Consider the following 19,513-nt stretch of genomic DNA (forward strand, 5'->3'; position numbering starts at 1 on the left):
ACTGTTTCTAGAGGTTTTCTCTTACCATTGTCTCCTAAGGGCTTTAATTTGCTCTCTGGTCATTGAACAGACATCCCATCCCAGCAGGAGCTCTCATTTTAAATTACAGATACACAGTAAAGGATATTTTGCTTGCAGAAGCAATATTTTGCAAGAATTATTAAAGTTACGGGTTTATCTTATTAACCCTTACCATACAATCTTAGAACAGATTTCTCCACTACTCAAAAACATTGAAAATTCAGACCACTAACTTGTCTAGTCATCAAGCGCTATTGTCACCTGTAATTAGTGTTCCACTATACTTGTTCAGACAGCGTCCATTCTCCAAACACCCATCCAAACCCCAAAGAAAGTAAAAAAAGGCACATAAACATTAAATATTTGTAGGAGAAACATATTCTGATATAAACAAGCAAACACATAGCTGCAACTATAAATTACAAAAGGAAACAGAAACTAAGCAAAAAATGCAAGAAGCAACTCTATTTATACATGTGCAAATCAACTTGCATATATGAAATAAATGAGGTTTTTATTGGCATTTTTAAACAGTGTGTATTTACCAACTTTACCTTTCAAAGGCAAGCCTTTTATGTTAATCTCAATAAATATGTAAATGCTTCTCTCAAGTTTTCTAATCTCATAGGAACAAGATTTTTGAAAAAAAAACTAGGTCACATACAAAAATACAAAATTTTAAAACAAAGAATGTCTTGATATGAGAGATATGTTTAAAAGCTTGTAAAATGTTTTTATATTCAACTTTTGACATTTTTCCCCATCAATCACTGATCAATATATTCAGAAGCAAGTCATGCAAAAACCTGATTTCTGAGTAAAGGAAGCTGCAAGCTTTACTGTCAGACTGACAAACAGTAGCACAGTCCCATCTCTGATATATTTAAGTGCAATAATTGGACTACACCTGTATTCTTTAATTAGGAAGGAAAATAGATATGGAACTTGGACAGCAGGCTGCCCTGCATCCTGAAGTGTGGATAGATACTATATGTTTTAGTAACTCATTCAAACTTTTAAATAGTCCCACCTGGATTTGCCTGAGTGCTTATCTGCAGAAGGATTCACTTATTTATCGATGCATGAACAAACACTGCTGTGTGACGGGGGAGTGCTGCATCGGGTTTAGTGAGCAATGTTCACAAAGTTTAAGCACTTACAGTTCTCATGTGACAGATTCCTTTTACAGAAATTTAGACTGAAGCTGTATTTCATAAAAGTAATATTTCTTCTGGAAAAAAAAAGAGTTTTAAATTAATAATAGAGGCCTATCAAATTATGGGTCTTGATTCTTTTTTAAGATTAATGAGTCTTCTCTATAGATTTCAGTAGAAGTAGGATCAGATCCAACCAAGTTTAGATGTTCTGTCCCTGGCTGAAATGCAAGTGGCATTGGTGTTTGCTGTTTCATTTTTGCTAGTACGCAGTAACTCAGTTCAGTAGACTAGAAAGAAACAGTGCTACAGCATGAAAAAAAAACAAAACAACAGAGCTTATAATAGACTCTCCCTGCTGTGGTAAAGGCAAATTTAGCATTGAGCAAAGCACTAGACCAGAAAATCTTATAATAACAAATACCAAACCCCTCCCATCGTTAAAGGTTTAGAGGCAAAATAAACTGCAGTATGCCATGTGGACCATACAGCGCGGGGGGGAACCAAGCAAATATGTATTTACAGCAAAGAATTACACTAGAGCAAAAATTACGTGCTTTGCATTCTTTAAGTGCACACATACAAATCTTTGTTTTGACATAATTCTGTGAGATCTCATTCCAAACTAAATTCCTGCCTGAAGAACCTCAGGCTGAAGTGGTAAAGACAAATTCTGCTGTTGCCTTTACTTACAGCACCAGATACATACTTTCTTTAATAAGCAGGATTTTCCAGTTGCACAAATATGCACAGGTATGCGGGGAATATTTTATATAAATACAAAACGAATTCTTGCGCCTGCTCAGACCCATTTTCAATCCTCCTCCTTCTCCAGCTTTTCCAGGGTATTAAAACTATTGCAAACTACGCTTGTGCTGACTGAAGCAAATGCTGAGCTATGGTAACAGTAAGGATTTTGATACTATTTTGTGTTTGTTTTCTTTTCATACAAAAAAGGTTGCCTCCCATTATAGAACCCAGCTGTTCGGTTTCTGGAAAATTACTCTGAAGTACAGCAGATTTAATCATCATCACAACTCAGTTCCTGGTGACCCTGCTGTTCAACAGCTCCCACGTATCCTCTGTGGATACTCAACAGTCTCTCAGGATTGAGTTCCTGTGCCGTCCACAGCAATGTTACGGAGTGTTACAGGATAACACCGTCAGGAGTGCCGAGGCAGGAAACAAAAACACTTGACAAAGCAAATCCATTGCTTTTAAATTGAAACTTTAAATGTGTACTGGTCTGTTCTCTTGTCTTGAGAATTTATCCAAGATTAAATAGCATTTCCCTTGATTGGTCTTTGGTAGGTCAAGAGATATATTGATATTCACACACCAATAATGAATGCCGGTTACAACAAAATTCTGAACCAACCAGATATATCCAAGAAAGGAAAATTTAAAATACCTATGCTTTTCATTGTTACCTGGTAACGTCTGTCAATCTTCATGAAAAAACCCTTAATGTTGAATGTTGATCTGAGCTTTTTTCCAGTGTGATCAGAGCATATCCAAATTGTAAACCTGCAGCCTATGACTGCTTTCAAAATATGCTGCAGATTTGTTTCTCACTAATCTTAGCATATAATTTCCTGACTCCAAGTGATGCTGTCAAGCATGCCACCTTCTGCTGAAAATAACAAAAATTACCTCTGTTAAAAGGAGGCAGTTCAGAAGATATAGCTTGCTGCTCTAAAAAAAAATGAAGTTTGATTTGAATTCCCAAATCTTGAATTGTTTTTTTCTAAATCTCTAACTGGTGTGCCTGCCAAAAAAACCAAACCAAACCAAACCAAAAAACCAACCCCCCCAAAACCAGAAACACAAAGAACCCACGAGATGGATTGATGCTTTTCTTAGCAGTTGTTTGTCTCCTCTTACTTGTTCAGAAAAAAATTTCTCTTTAAAAACCTAGCTAGTTATGAAGACATTTTACATTTCTACCATACAATAATTATAGTTAGACTAGTTTAACCTTTCTATGTCATTCAGCAACACTTTAACTACTGGAAGCCGTAGCAAACCGAGGCTCTAACGATAATATTGCTCCAATGATGCTGAATACTTTTTTGCTTCACGCAGTATTTCTAGTAGACAGACTACAACAGAAGCATGGGCAAATTCCAAGGATTACTCTCTAAATGGGACCAGTAAACTGTGACAAGTCCATTCCGAAAACGGCAGTATGTTTTTGTAGCTTTTCCATGCTGAAGAATGCTACAACCCTGGTCAGCTGTCGAGTCACCAAGATGATGTGTCACACGTCGGCAACTGCCTGTTTGCTGATTCATGATCCTCTCTGTTCAGACTGCTCTGATGCAGCAGCTGTGATGCAGACAATACCTTGTTGTATATATAGATTAAAAAAAAAAAAAAAAAGGAAAAGAAAAAAGAAATGGGCCCAGATAACCCAGTAACAGGGTACAGAGCTATCTTGTGATTCCAAGTTCTTGTGGAATAAACCACTTTAAAGCCATTCAGGCTAAAGCAATACCCACAACAGTGCACCTAGAACAAAATGTTACTCCTCCCTGCCCTGCACCCCTCTCCATCAAGCACACTTTTTTCAGTTTTCTACTGGAATGAACTTGAGATCGTTTAGCTAACCATGACGGGGGATGTTCTAATTCATTAAAAAAATAGAAAATACTTCACCCAAGCAACAACAAAAAAAAGAAGTTTGATGGGTCTGGGAATTTTCTACAAACTATTCTGTGCAGTCATCTTCAGATCATTGTAGAACGTGAACCTCATCCCTCTTCGCAAACAGATGAATCAATCTGAAGACTTACACTGCAAATGTTCTTCTAGGAAAAAAGATCAGTTAGCTGTTTGTTTGTTATGAATGCCTCCTCTCTTAGTAGAGAATTCTGCCCAGCAATGATAGCTCTGCCTGCAGCGAAAAACCTGGACAAAAGTGCAGGAAGTAATAAGTAGCTCCTCTCAAAACTACTTACATTTTGTCCTCAACTCAAAAGGAGCTCTGCCGCTGCTATAGGCAGTCCTTACAAAGCGCAACCTGCCCCTTAATATAGTCTCTGCAGGGGCAGATTCTTCTGTGGGTGGGGTGGGATCCGGCACAGCTGAACAATAAGAGGTCACCTTGGAAAACACAGTGCTTCCTTCTTCCATCAAAAGAGGGGACCAGAATGTCATTTGCAGATTCCATGGTGAGACATTCAATATTATGCCTAAAAAGCAAAGCACAGGATCTAAATCACAAAGGAGTTTACAGGAGTTTGGTACAGTTTTCATCCTTCCTTGCTAAAAATAAAATAAAATGCTATATTACATCCTAAATCAAGTGCATTTAGAATTGCAGATTTCCAGAACATGTCTCTCATTTCTTTTTTCCTGGGCAGATTCTCTCTGCAGAGGGCAGTACAGCCTCTTCAGCTTTACACTGTTTCCTAAAGATTAATGAAAGAAGTTAAAAAGAAAAAAAATGCTTTAGACTGTTCCCCAAAGCATTAATATTTAAATACACCGCTGAATCTGAAATCAGGAGATATTCTCATTGATTTCTGCAGGGGTCTCCCGCAGGCAAGGCACCCGGCGCAGGCAGCCCCAGGTAGCTGGAGGTGCGCTCAGCCAGGCTGCGAGGAGGGGCCCGTCGATGCTGCTGTGTTACAGTGGAACCCAGTCAGAGCAGCACCCACTCCTCCGAGGAACCAGCTAGTGCTAGCTAGCTGAAAAAAGAAAAATTCAAGTTGCCATTTTCTGACCACAAAGCTCACACACAAGGGCAGCTATTCCAGCAGAGGCTTGTTTTTCACTTATTCTGGAAACAATCGTAGCTTTCAGCATTTAACAGAATTTTTTTCCCCACAGAATTATAATTTTGTCTAGACAGCTAGAAAAGAAGAATTTTTATATGAGCTGCTTCTGAACTCCACTGGAAATTACAACTTTTCAAACAAAAGACAAAAATAAAAATCTTCTACAATTTAATTTAGCAAAAAGTGGAGCTAGAAAACCTAGAAAGCAGATTCCCTGGCAGCCATTTCTTGGAGCCTAGCTTTGAGTGCTCACAGACACCTTCTCAAAGAGACAGCACCTGAAAGCAATATTAATTTCCTTAATGCATAGCTGGTGTGCATTATAAATTGGTACTAACTGGTACTGAGGGTTTACAATTCTTTACCTAGGAAAACACCAGCAAAAGGTTTGCAGAAACAGGAACTGCGAACTGCCAATGAATATAGATGTTTCAACATGGGTGTTAATCGAGAGCAAAGAGAAAGCTCAATAAATAAAAGCAAAGCAACACTTTGTAAGGGCTGTATTTAAAATAATGTGAACAACTGATAGCAATCACGCTATGCGTACAGAGTTCTAGTTACTGCAACAACACGTGTTTAGTTTCTGAGCCAGCTGATGGAGCCCAGTTAGGATTAGTGTTAAGAGTCACCCAAGTTCACCAGCTCTCAGAAGGAAATGGCAAAAGCCACGGACTAGCGCACCTGCTCGGCCAGGGCTGCAAAGGGCCCATCCAAACACAGCCACAGTCCTGGCACCAGTGGTTGTGAGCATCTTCTCTTCCCTTCTCACAGAATTTGTACACTAAGCTTCATGTGTGGCAAAAACCAATGTAATGAGAAGAGATCAAATAATATATTTGTGCTTTGAAACACTTACCTAAGCAGAGCTTTGTCCTTGTTAAGATGCTGGAAGAAGGAAGGCTCACAGATGAGCTGGCTTTCTTGACAAACTTGTTTACAGGATTTTCCAGGTTCAGCAATTTTTACTTGAAGGGCACTTAATGGGGGCCACATCACCTGCCCGTGACAGAAATCCTGCAGCGACAGATCATATTCTATTATGACGCATCCAGTCCCTTGCTGGCAATTTCCCCCATTAGTAAAATTAGTGGCTATTATCACCAAAACACTCGTTCTGCAGATCATTTTGGTTTTATTAAAACCAGTAATTTAAGCACAATTAAAAGGAATTTTTTTTTTTTTTAGCATGAGGGAATTATAACCTTTGATTGCTACTTGAAATGTGGTAGTACTACTCTTCGCAAAGAAGCTTCTTCCCCACCTTTACCTTTTTTAATTTATCATAAAGCAACTCCTGACACTCTCTTTTCTTCCACACACCCAACCCATTCTGGCTTTCTCAGTTATTCCTGTTTCACTAACTCGGTGTTAGCAGAACTATTTTTGTAACAGCACAATTATCAGGAGGAAGTTCTGGCAGGAGAAGAATTCCAGAGGCCAGTTCCCCTGTAGGTGTGAAATGTCTCCAGAGCCCCACATGGAGAGCCACCTGGAAGGGACCAGGGGACTTGCAGCGCTATGGAGGGAGCTGAACTCACTAGAGACTGAAGATTTCTATAAACCAGGATTCAAAGAGTTTGTTTGCTCTTCTTGGTTGAACTGCTAGTAAAAATGCTCCAAAGGTCATTGACAAAAACTGGCTTAAAATAATGCACGCAGTCAAGTGTCACCAGAGCGGAGAGAGGGAAGGGACAGTATCTACACATACCTGCTAGGGAAAACTATTCAAAGACAAGTTCCTATGGTCTTGACATTTAAAATGAGAAAAAGCAAAGAGAAAATTTTAATCCCTGGTTTTATATAACATCCCATGATACTCAGCCATAATTTTTCCATTTGGCAGCTCTCATCTGAAGGTGATCAAAAACCCTGGGCCGAGTCCATCATGGTTTGCGTTCTGACAACACTAATACTTGTCTGAACAGGTCCCACACTCTGACCCAAAGCTCAGAAAGGCTGAACTACTTGAAATTTTAATGAAACTAAGACCCCAAATAATTTTTCAATATCAGTTTGGTGGGGTTTTTCTCTGTTTAGATCTCCTCTGCTGAAAGAGGAAGTTTTCATACTCCCAGGTCTAACCATAAATTTAATATTAGACAATAGTCACTCACAGAATATCCTGAGCTGGAAGGAACCCATGAAGATGACGGAGTCAGGGCAATCTAAAAGCTAATGCATGTACCTAAGTGTTGTCTACACGCTTCTTGAACACTGACAGGCTTGGGACCATGACCTGGGCAGCTTGTTCCAGTGCTTCACCACCCTCTCAGTGAAGAACTTTTTCCCAATATCGGTTCTGAAATTCCCCTGATGCAGCTCTAAGCCATTCCTTTGTGCCATATTCAAAAAACCTGCGTAATTTTAGAGCATTTTAACGATGTTGTTTCAAAAAGGTAATTTTGCTATTTGGACTTAAGCTCCCTCCTTATTCTGTCATTTGTAAATCATTATCTAAAACACTAGGTGCAGGAGGAAACCTATATAGGTTCAAAATCCAATCCAATACTGTAATATATACTATATAATACTGTAATATATACTAACGTAATGTATACAATATTGGATTGGATTCACAGCTAGTGCAGGCAGAAGACAGTTTTTTAAAGACAGGGAATCACTTGTGAGGCTTCCCCATTTCCTGGGGACTTCAGCTTTTAACATCTCTTCGTTGAAAATTCTTCCCCAAAACAGGGCACAGGCTCCCATTTCCTGTCCATAGCTTGGGGGAAGCCTTCCTCAGCTTATGCCACCTTGAAGCATGTCTCAGAGGATGTCACCTTCACCACACACCAGTGCACAAGGCTTTGTTTCAGTTTGCTGTCTCTGGCTAGTTTTCCTATCAACCATCAAAAGCAACCTACATTTGCTGTCTTCACCCCAGTCTATCTTTCCCCACAGCCCCACCTGCGTAAGGGTAAAATAAAGATGTTCTGTAAACCAGAAAGTTAAGCTTCACCAGAGACCTCGTTTATGTGTGTTTTACCTACAGCCACAATTTCAAGGTGAGACAGGCTGAGCCCTGCCCTCAGAGGTGTCCTCCTCCCTCTGTCTTTACCGGCTCTTGGATGAATGTCCTCACTCCGCTCCCTTTGCCAGGCTCTGGTGCTCAGCTGTTGCTCTGCTGAGCCAAGTCGGTTTGGTAACCTAGCAGAACGCTGACAAAAACATTTTCTGCCAGATCACCAAGTACTCGGCTTGACCACATCTTTCAAAGTCAGCACGTCTGTTCCACCAGCCCAGCCTGCCTCATCCTACAGCTGCCCAGTTTGCCACAGGGAATCCTGCAGCTGCTTCAGCTGCAGCTGCCTGGCAGCTCCTTTGATGGTGCGGCCAACTTAAGCCGTCCCAACCCTTTGGTTCCCACCCTACGCTGCCACTTTGCAGAGCTGACACAACTGTTTGTGGAGCCATGGAGTAACCGGGATCAAGGGATGGATTCAGCAGATGGCACAGAGGCACCTAACAGCCGCGCTGGGCTGCTGGCAGGGGCAGTGCACTGGCAGGAGGGAGCAGCCTGGAGTGAAAGCTTTTTTAATCCAGCTGAAGGTGGCACTGCTAAACATGAAACCACAGCTCACAGCAGTTCTCTTGCTTCAGGCCCCAAAGACCTTCAGCGCAGCTGTCGCATCTGAAGATCCCCCCCATAGCAGGGGGGTTGGAACTCGATGATCTCTAAGGTCCTTTCCAACCCAAACCATTCTATGATTCTATGATCTGGGGAATTCACTCAGCCTTTCTTGTGAACGTTGTCCTCCCTCCTGCTCCACAGCCAAGGCACCAAAAAGGGAACTCCAGACAACTCCTTTAACTCCTACAGCTTCACTGTCCAATAGGGTGACTGTGGGTAGAGTGCATCTGGCCCCATCCTCTTCACATCCAAACGTCCCCTGAAGACCACACTGTCATGGTTAACACACCCCGCAGCCTCTGAACCAGATCAGCTCCATGCGGCTTTGTTCCTGTTCTAAGCTTGGGCTGCCTTCTCTGTTCTGCCTCCCTCCCACCACAAACTCTCCAAAACAAGGTCTCAACCGTTCTTTTTGCTTCATCTGACACGTTAATCAGGCACGGTGCTAAGCACACCCAGCTAATAACGATACTTGAGCATCCTGGGGGCTGTGAAACAATAATGGCTTTCGAAAATTAGTCCAAGCAATGAACAAAATTACAATGCTCTATTCCTGAGAAGCACGCAGGACAGGCCAGGGCTTAGCCCTTGGGAGAGGTCCAGAGGGAGGAGACAGTTCTGCCCCACAGACGCTACCTCTAGATTGTCGCTTTTTCTCTGCTACACTGAGCTCTGTTTCTTCCTGTATTGACAAAAACCTCAGTTATGGCTAACTCAGGTAGAAGAATCAAAAGAACCAGAAATACTTTTACAGGCTGTGTCACCAATGCAGCAGCAAAGAGCAGAAAGTGTTTATTGGCAGGAAACTGGAAATAGCTGTGTTACGTTAACTACACCTCTGATCTGAAGCTGTGTTATCCTTTATTACTGTCTGTAACACTGTCCACCTTCAGAAACACAGGTACAGGACTATGTGCAGTGCTTTTGAAAGAAATCCTGGCAGTTAACTGGCATAACAAAGATGCGGGTTATCCCTATCTCTCTGCTGCAGCAGCCAGAACAAAAGGCAGAGCTGGCCGTTGCTGCAGATCTGGCCTTGGGCAGAAGTCCAAGCAAATATACAGTTTCTAGAAATCACGATCCCATGGAAATCTTTGCAGTTTGTTACTCCAACTCCGTATCTTCTGCTGCTCTCAGCGGCAATAATGCATGCGGACCAAAAGCCCTTTAAGCAACTGGTTTCCAAACCCTTTAAAGCTTTATCAATTGAAACTGCATACTTGAAAGATCTGCCCAGAGGCTTTAGCCTAAGCGCAATTCTACCACAAAGTATCTCTATATTTATGTGATACTTCATGATCCAAAGATTTCTACATCTGTACACAGTTAAAGAAATCACATACACACTGAAAAATTATTTTGCCTGTCTGTACACAGTTTAAAGTCACATACACACTGAAAAATTATTTTGCCTTTCTTGATGTAACATCAGAAGAAGGGAGGTTCTTTGTAAATCAATCAATCGATAAATCTAAGAAAAATAATTTTAAAAGCTCCTATAGCTCCCGTTCTTTTTAAATCAATCAATCGATAAATCTAAAAAAAATAATTTTAAAAGCTCCTATAGCTCCTGAAATTCAGACAAGTATATCCATTTTTGCAAAGACATGTGGTAATTCAGAGACTCACTGATGAGTCAGAACCCAATGGCAAACTGAGAAGCAGAATGAATATTCTGGTAGCCAGCACTTTGTCTTAATTTTTAGTCAGTCTCTTTACGCAGGAAAAATCCCACTGGTGCTCCCAAGCCTCCTAAGCCCCACATGGCCAAGGCCACAGAAGCGAGTCTCTGAGTCCACGTGGACCTCCCAAGGGAACTTCATCTGCGCAAACAGCTGCCCAGAGAAGGACTGCACAGCTACTATTTCTACTTGAACAGAGCAACATTGAGAAGCTTTAAAATGGAGAGAGCCCTCCCTTTCCAACATAAAATAAAAGATTCATCCACAATAAAAGCTCATACCTGTTTTTCAATAAATGCATTCATCCTCTGAAGCATTCCCTCACATGTGAATTCATACGGCAAATAAGGGTCGATCTGTGGAAACAGTGTGCTATGGTTAGAGGAGTTTTCGTTTAAATGAGCTTTATGGTGCACTGCGTCGTAGCAGCTTGTATTCCAAATACCACATTATAGCTTAGGTAGCAAAATAAATGCAAACAAACTCATCAACAAATCACAGTTTCACAAAACTATCAGCAGTTTAAGCTGGTTTTTGCTCCTTTGTTATGGCAATAAAAGTTGCTCAGTGATTATTTTTCAGGACATGTCAAATGATAGAAACAAAGGTTTCCTGCAAAGCAATAGATAAAAAGCTATAAAGCTGAGACCCTACGGGATTCCAGAGCTCCCGTTTTAACTAAGTTTCAGTTCTGGAGTTAAAGTGAAAAAGAAAACATTATGACAAAAAGGAATGTGATACCTTTGAAAATTACTTCAAACTGTGTTTTGTTTTTTTTTTTTCCCCCTTGAAGTGCCCTCATTACAATTCCACGCTGCAAGTGCACAAGCACTTCAGTGGCAGTTATGTCAAGGCTGCAAAATCAGCCAAAAGAGTTGAGCATGATTTGGACAGCCTGCAATGCTCTAAGAATCAACAAGGAAGATTCCTCACTGAATGCACAGAAAGTGGAGATTGCTGTATAATTTACATACGAAATTCACATTTCTGTACAAATGCACTCATGGTCATTTATTTCGGGTAGAAATTGACACACCCGGTACTAAAACAGACATGATAATCAGTACCACAGAGACGTAACAACAAATTTATTTTCCCAGTATCCGACCAAAGTGCAGCCCTCTGCTTTAGTTAGACCAACAGCAGAAACCACTGTACATGCAGTACACAACACACCCTGAAGTGCTGATGACAAATTGAGGGTACATTTCTCACCTTCTGATTCAAAATGGATTTCACAGCCCTCTCAACTTCAGAAAGATCATTGATGTCTACAGTCCAGACGTGGGGCTTCCCAATGTAAACTTCAGCGTAGGGATGCTGAGATGTCAGCTGAAAGGAAGAAATTACATTGGTAAAAATTAATGTGTCGAGATATCCTTCCCTCTCATTCTCTTTATCAGACTTTTTGGATGAAAGGCACGAGGATAACGCAAGAATTCAGCTACAGTCTAATAGTCAGTGTCATTCCTTCTGAGTTACCTTTCAGATTTTCTGTGTTCAAACTTAGAGAGGGAATTCAGCTGGAAAACTGAAAACCAGATAATAATGCAGATCACAAGTAACATTTGTGCACCTCTCATTTGTGGCTTTTGTCCTCATAACGACCCACACCACAGAAGATTTGTTACTTTCTGAAATGACTTTGACAGTGTAACCCTGCTTCCCCACGGCCCATTCTCAGCAGCCCTCCATCTTCACACGCCCTAATTGCTACCCGTCCTGGTTAGACCTGCATGGCTGCCTTCAAGAGATGTCATCCTTGCCCTGTCTCACTTTCAGACAACGTCCTCACCCCGTCTCTCCTCCAAATTTCAAACATTTCCAAGCTTCTGTGAGTAGCAGTGAATAAAGAGTCATGCTGATCACTTAAGATGAAGTCTGATGCTTGCTGCTGATACTACAGGAGTGATTTGACCTCAGTAAGCGCATGAACTGGTATTTTGCTCACCACTTTGTCAGAAAACAAATTCAAAATACCCAATTAAATAACTAAGAAAACTTATAGATAGCTTTCAGAACTAGCAGGATGCCACTAAAAGTAATTTTTGTGACAGGTTGCACAGGAGTGAGAGGAACATGCAAACGAACACACCCAGAGGAAGCCAAAGCTGCAGAAGAAAGGGGAAGAACCCTCTCCCGCACTAGGATATACCGTACTTGCGCAAGTACTTGCTCAAGTGAATGCAGGAAACCACTTAAATTTTTTTTTTGCCTATTCCATTTTGTTTGTGGAGAAGAGAAGCCAGTCTTACAGTTACATATGGGACCAGCTAGCATAAATCTGCATAAATCTGTGCTCTGAGCCCAGTACTCCAGGGGACTCTGTGCAGGCTCCCACCTCTGGTTGCAGGCAGTGAGGGCTCGTGGACTGGCTGGACGACTGCAGCTGCGGGACCAGTAACTCGGGATGCTTCTGCACATAGCGAGCTTCTGTAGCTGCCTACATTCACTTGGAGCCCGCTGCACTGTGCTGCCATTGGCATAGTTTAAATTCCTCCAAAAAGTCCAGTGCTTCTCAAAGACTGACATGTTCTAACCCCTTTTCAATAGTTTTTCTACTACCACTTAAATCTCTATGTACTTAAAAATTTGGTTACTGAGTTCCCAGAGCACGTATGTCTAGACTTCAAATGGCAGAAGCTACATTCCCATTGCTTTCAGTAACAACAAAAAAACTTCTATTGCACCTTCAAAAACGTGAACATAAAATAGCATTTTAAATTCCACAAAGCTTTAGGGATCATGTCTTAGACCACTCTATCACTGCCATCTCAGACAGACAGACAGATGGCAACATTAAAGCCAGGTCTGATCTGGAAGACAAATAACTGAACTTCCCAGACTGGTAGCTGTTTTAAGTATTAAGAGTAACTAGCAACATATTTTTATTGCACCAGTTATTCTGCATCTATATTATGAAAAAAAAAATGAGGACTATTTCCTAATACTGAAACACTTCAATTAGCTGAGGCTTAATGTTTTAGATATTCAGGAGATACTCCTTCTGTCTATAATTAAAATCTGCAAGAATTCCTATAAATAGATTTGGAATTAATTTCTAATTTCAGGGCTTTTTTACCTTCTTAAAAGCAGAAAATTAAAGAAACCACTCCTACCAAGTACACATTTCAACTAGATTTAGCATACAATGTTTTCTTCCTTGGGGGGCGGGAGGGAGAAGAAACATTGCTATAAATACTGGTACAAACAAGGGGCTTGGAGGTGATTTTCTTTTTTTTTCCTGGCTCTTTCCCCCAGCAAAATAATTTCTCAAGACAAAACAACTGCTGATCTAAAATGAAAAATTGTAATCTCCCATTTTTTTTACAGAGTTTTCACTACAGGACCCCATATTGAGGGTAGAGGGGAAACAGCTAACTCCCCCACCCCCCAAAAACTCTATCTAGAACAAGAGAGAAATAGTGACTTGCAGTGGTTACTCTACAGAAGTACTAACCACAGACTTCATCTTCCAGTTGGGCTATGGATAATCAATCTGCAGAACTACACAAGCTTTTTTTTTGTTCTCCTTTAACACTTAAAAAACTGAGAGAAGGATTTAAGGACTTTCTTAATCCCAAAGAACCAGCACATGGATTACTGGCAATCGGATCTAAATGCAGTTGTGAGAAACAGTTAGAGAAAAGGTTACTCTTAGGATGATAGGTCAGCAGGGCGTGCAAATGCAGCAGTGCTCGTGATGAACGTTCATTGTATGATTTTGTACTCAAGCAGTCTATAGGGATTATTTTTCCATGCAAGTCAGGTGCACAGCTGACACATGGCAGCAGGATTTAGCACAGCATTCCAACCACTGAAATTCCTTCTGAAGAGTTAGGTGGGTTCAGATTATTTACCGAGGCTGACCAGGACAACTGGAAATGAGACACACAGTTGATTAACCCACAGAAGAAAAGCTCTGAAGGGTGCCAAGCACAAGGATAAAGTTTAAACAGATTTTTTTTCCCCTTATTGCTATCTCCTTTGTTAGCAATGCAAGCAAGCTGTGAGAAGGGGTAGGTTTGAACTCATGTCCTGTACAAGATGAACGCATAACAAGTTGAAAGGCAATTACACTCCTGGATCATAAAGTCATAAGGAATTTATGTTCCTGCTTTAAAATAGGAAACTGTCTTTTGCTTATCAACTAGCTGGTGTTGCTCAGTATGCAATTTATATAGCCCAAGAGTAATGTGAATTGGGAAATGTACAACGTTCTCATTGTCTGGATGTTACCAGAGAACTTCTCCTTTAGGTAAGTATGTAAAGAAAATACGTATATCCACTTATGAACAAACCATAGTCATAGGCAAAAGCGCTAATGTCAGAATGGCTACATGACTGTTAAACGCTCGCAAGTGGTATAGGCTGAATTTTACCTATGCTGAAGAGGAAAAATATTCCAAAGTCAGTGCCAGGATGAGGGGTTAGTTTACTCAGCCTCATTTTTCTCTTACTAAACACACTGGCTGTTTCGAAAGCTCAAGGTTTGGTTTTCCTGTTCTCTTAAAGAGTCAGTTCTCCACAGTCCTCAGTGTTTAACCACAAGCACAGTGGGCTGTGACCATTCATACCTTAGCTCAACAGTGCCTTGAGCAGGACTTTTCTGGAGAAAAAAAAAAAATAACCCAAAACACACACAACAACCCACAAACGGCATTTTTATAATTTACTCAAACACCTATTTACTTCCTGCACAGTACACAGTCATGTTTGTTTCTTCAACAAAATAAAACTGTTTTCAAATGACACATCATGTGTCAGATGACACGATCTGCTCCTCGGCAGAACATCAGGTTTTCGAGTTCATGATCTATCAACAAGAATTAGCAGAATGTACGTATAGGCAAATCTAGATGTAAAGCTTAACAGTATGTTAATGAAAAATGTTGATTATCCTATAAAAATAAGTACTAATAATCCCACCAATAGCTAAAGGAAACGGCAGTTACACACCTTTTGCAATAAACTGTGAACATTTTTCCTGTATTGTGTTACTAAAAAGAAATCCACAATCATTTTCAATAAAGAGGTTAATAAGACTGATAAAGCTTACCTCTCGGAGTGTAGGTTTGCCTTTGAAAAATTCTGTGTTTTTGCTGCTTTTTGGTGGGTTAAATCTTAAATTTAGAAATGCACATCCATTAGCGATAGCCTCTAAAGGAGCCGGCCCTTCATATGGAAATCCAAGACCAACAAACAGCTGAAAAATAGAAAACAAAGACTGTCTTCATTTTTGTTCTTTACAAAACCTGAAAGCTAAGAGGTAACTTAAAATAAACAATAGTGTATTCTAAACGTACCAGCCTAAAAAAAATGTAATGTTAAGAAGAAAATGAGAGAAATTCAGCAGCTCAACCCCTACTACCCAGGGAGTAATGGAATGTCCTGTAAAACACCTTTGACAGTAATCTTCTGTAATGAGCTGAGGTGTTTTTTTAATGGAGCTGAGGCAACAAACGAACCCTTTCAGTTATTTTTTGGGGAAGAAAAAAAGAAAGTCATTTGGTGGTTTGATTGGTGTTGAAATGAAACTGCTGGGGCTCTCTTGCAGGTACAGGTTTTACTGCAGCAACCTCACAGAACAGCTACGCTACTGTTTTCCCCTCTCTCCCACAACAGCTAACCTGCTGGTTTTGCCAATGTGAACACGCTCCTGCCAAACTGATTAAGCCTTCTAATTAAAACGGTAGATGGCAGCAAACATCAGCTGAAGATGCTGTATCTAGGCAGCAAGAGCTTGCATAGGATTAGGAGGGTTCAACGCCTCCAAGGTAAATTGAAGGAGGAAAAATGCATCACAAAGCTATTCTTACATCAGCCGAGACTGCAGGTGCGCTAGAAAAGGCAGTGCTTTTCTCCAATGTAATTTAATATTTTCTCAGAGTTGTCTTGCTTTTATTTGGATCTTGATCCCTTTCCTGGCCCAACATAATTAAAACCCCTGAATTAAATATAGGATTCTTCATCTTCATAACTATTAGAATCATGTATTCGAGATGTATGTATTCAAAGAGGTCAAATTATACTATTCCTCATTAAATTTTCTGCAAGATGGAAGTGAATCCTAGTAACAGAAGACTCAAAACTGAAAGCTCTTTCTAGGAGCTGATTGATGCACAAACCTGCAGTCAGTACTGTCGTGCACAGGCACTGCAGCATCAATCCTCTCCGACCCATGGCAACAACAGCATAAATTCTGCATTGGCTCATTTTAAAAAGAAAGTTAACACTTCTCAGCATAGCTGAGGACATACAATTTTCACTGCATAAAGCTGAATATTGTTATTTCAAGTTTTCAATTTTCAGGTTAAGAAAGTCACCTACTTGTAAAAAGTTTCGCAGCTATCTTGCAGATTTAAATCTTGCAGGAAACTCTCCAGTGGTTGATAAAAAAAAGATCTGGAAGACTATCTCCACTAAAGCTAGATTATCTAAATTAGGTTTTTATACAGGGAATAAGGTACATTACTTTTCAGTCAGAAAAATACAGACTAAATTTCATCTCAAGAGAGGCCTAATTTAAAGAAAGGTAATCTCTTGAAATTAATGAATTACGAACATGAAACCATTTAATGCCATCTGCACACATAATGTTATTTATTTAAACTACTCCTTAGTTCCGGCAGAAAACCAGCTGAGAACCAGCAATTAAAACCATCTGAAGTATCAATTCTCCTATGGTCCTGGGTTTGTCTGTTTTGTAGAGAATACTGCTTTGTTTACTTCGTTTTTCACTTTTTTAATAAACTGCTGCTGTGCACTGCTGAACAGTTCTGCGTCTGACTGGGCCGTTTATTTAGGAGGAAGCTCCGTGGGGAAAGAAACATGATTTTACGTTTTGACAACACAGAGCACACTGTCAACACTTTATCTATAATAAATAGCTTACCACCTGTTTCGCATCCATTTTCCAACCCTACCTCTAAGCAGCACCATACCTCTGAAGAAAGAAAGAAGGATGTGTCTGGTTGCTAGAACAGTGCATGTGTGTGTACTGCCTGTTGGCCCGAGGTTGCATCCTGGCTCACAGCTGCCTACAGCCCCCCCAGCTCCTTCTTTCCAACCCTCCAAAATCTGCTATCTCTCCATCACATCATCTTCATCAGATCAGCTGAAATACCCAAACTGGATCTAGACCCTGCTCCTGAAAACTGCCCTTTATTAACATTCCTTGCTTAGGGAGCTAGTATTTTTGTATCGGATAAAGAGCAAAACTGAAGAATATCTTAATTGCCTCAAGAAAGTCACATTCATGATGATTCAAAAAGCAAGCGTTAGAGAACACAGCTCATTGCTGTAACTCATTCTTATGATGCTCTAATTTGCTAATCCTTTGAATTACATGCAGCTTGTTATTTCCAAAAATGCTAAAACAATCTGTCAAGGTTGCTTCCTAAAAGTATGTAAGAAATGCTGCAAGTCACTAATTGAAAAGGAGGGGAGAAAAAAAGGTAGAAATAAGACACAACAATTTTCTGGTACCAGTGAAGCAAGCATCCATCCTCAATATAGCTGATGCTGTGTGGGAGACAAGGCTCTCTCCCACAAAATGGCAAAGATTTAGAACACTATTTTGTGATAGAAATGTACACTGTTGCCTCCATGGCATAAGCTGCTGACTATGGCTTTTCAGGTACCCTCTTACCGGGTGCTATGTCTGGTAACACCGTCCTCCGTCGAGAGGCACTTTCACCCTATGGCTGGAGATCTGCAATACAAACCTCCAAATTTGACAGTGTGGGTACACAGGGTTCAAAAACATTAACTCTGATCTTGCTCTGTTAGGTGCAGCAGAACTGTTATGCAGAGTTGAATTCCTTTATGCTTTACTGGTTGATCAGTGCTTGAAACTATTTCATTTTCTGTATGTGAGCATTCTTCTCACCTTTCAAATGTTTTCTAAAGCCAGAACCATTATTTTTCATATAGTGTTTCAGGGATTGCGTGCCACAGTCGGCTCTGTATGCAACCCTCCATAACGAGATGATTGCCAGGAGGAGTTTACAGTATAAAAGTATATCTAAAGGAGATAACAGCAAATAAATACAGAAGCAAAATGATCATGATAACAGCAGTGTGGGCCTTTTTTTTTAAAAAAACATTTCCTTATTTGTGAGGCCTGCTACCCAGGTGTGTCTGTGCCCGTACATCTGCATGAATCAAAAAAGGGGATTTGCATCTGCAAGCTCACTTGCCCAACTTGAGAGAAGCAGGTGTTGAAAGCCTTAAGCAGGAATACTTTGGTTTTCATAAGAAAGGCTTCTCAGGAACCTTTTCTGCCTTTCCAGTGAACTGAACCCCTGGTTTGGAACGTCAGGCTTTTGAGTCAGCCACCCAGCATCAGACCAGCCAAGACACCCTTCTTTTCTGATTATAATATAGGCAGTCCTTTTGTGGTAGAGTAGCTCAGTGGAGACTTCTCGGTCATGAAAAGTGCTTCACAACCACTCCTGTGAAAAAACAGCGTGGTTTTGTTTTATTTTTTGGAAACCACTGACTTTCAGTTGCCACTAAGCAATTTATTTGTGGAGTTTATGGCACCAGATTGGACTACTATTAAAATGAACAAACAGTCTTTCTCTTTCTAAATTATAGCCAAAAGTATAAAATAAGGAGTGGATGTTTTACTTCACTGACTGTAATTCTGACTAGTTGAATCTTTAAGAGAAAGTTTTCATATTCCAGAGACTAAATGTTATCGTTCCAAATAGCTCCTCTCCCCCTAGTTCTACTGCGCTTTATCTAATTTATTCTGTTGGCTAGGTAGGTTTATCACCGCTTTTGTATGTCTCCCTACTGAACTTATATATTCTGTTCTGAACCACAGAAAGAGAAGTGTAGCAAAGGCTGTTGTTAACCATCTTGAAATATTTTTCTCATGAATATAAAATACTTTTTGCAAAAGTCAATCCTTTTGTGATTTAATCAACTTTAGAATAGAATCACTAGTTAAATGTCTATTCAGTTGATTTTGTGAAGCATGTGGAAGTAAAAAATATATTACTTCATAAAAGGCACTATGAAAAAAAGGAGTTTGTTTTCCTATTTCTGCTTATCCAACATTGCAACAGGATTTTTCCCAAACTGCCTAAACAGGGTGTAGCTCCTACTTTTATTAATCACCCTTCAGCAACAGTAAATTCCACTTAGTAAAAGAATTTGAATATCCTCAAAAATTCACAGTGACTCAAAGTAAAAAGGTGCATCTGAAACTTTCTTGAAGAGAGGAATATT

General features: G+C 40.2%; 1 protein-coding gene across 1 annotated transcript in view; it reads right to left on the bottom strand.

Moving 5' to 3' along the window:
- Positions 1-4,170: 4,170 nt before the first annotated feature.
- Positions 4,171-19,513, bottom strand: part of MGAT5 (mannosyl (alpha-1,6-)-glycoprotein beta-1,6-N-acetyl-glucosaminyltransferase) — a gene marked incomplete at its 5' end in the record, with an annotated part of 52,517 nt that continues 37,174 nt past the window's right edge. Inside the window, 5 exons of the mRNA XM_010084934.1 lie at positions 4,171-4,369; positions 5,817-5,974; positions 10,555-10,629; positions 11,489-11,605; positions 15,333-15,479. Of these exons, the coding sequence (XP_010083236.1) occupies positions 4,171-4,369; positions 5,817-5,974; positions 10,555-10,629; positions 11,489-11,605; positions 15,333-15,479 (696 nt within the window). The remainder of the gene's footprint in view (positions 4,370-5,816; positions 5,975-10,554; positions 10,630-11,488; positions 11,606-15,332; positions 15,480-19,513) is intronic.

The sequence above is a fragment of the Pterocles gutturalis genome, unplaced genomic scaffold (assembly GCF_000699245.1).
Source record: "Pterocles gutturalis isolate BGI_N339 unplaced genomic scaffold, ASM69924v1 scaffold18675, whole genome shotgun sequence".
NCBI lineage: Eukaryota > Metazoa > Chordata > Aves > Pterocliformes > Pteroclidae > Pterocles > Pterocles gutturalis.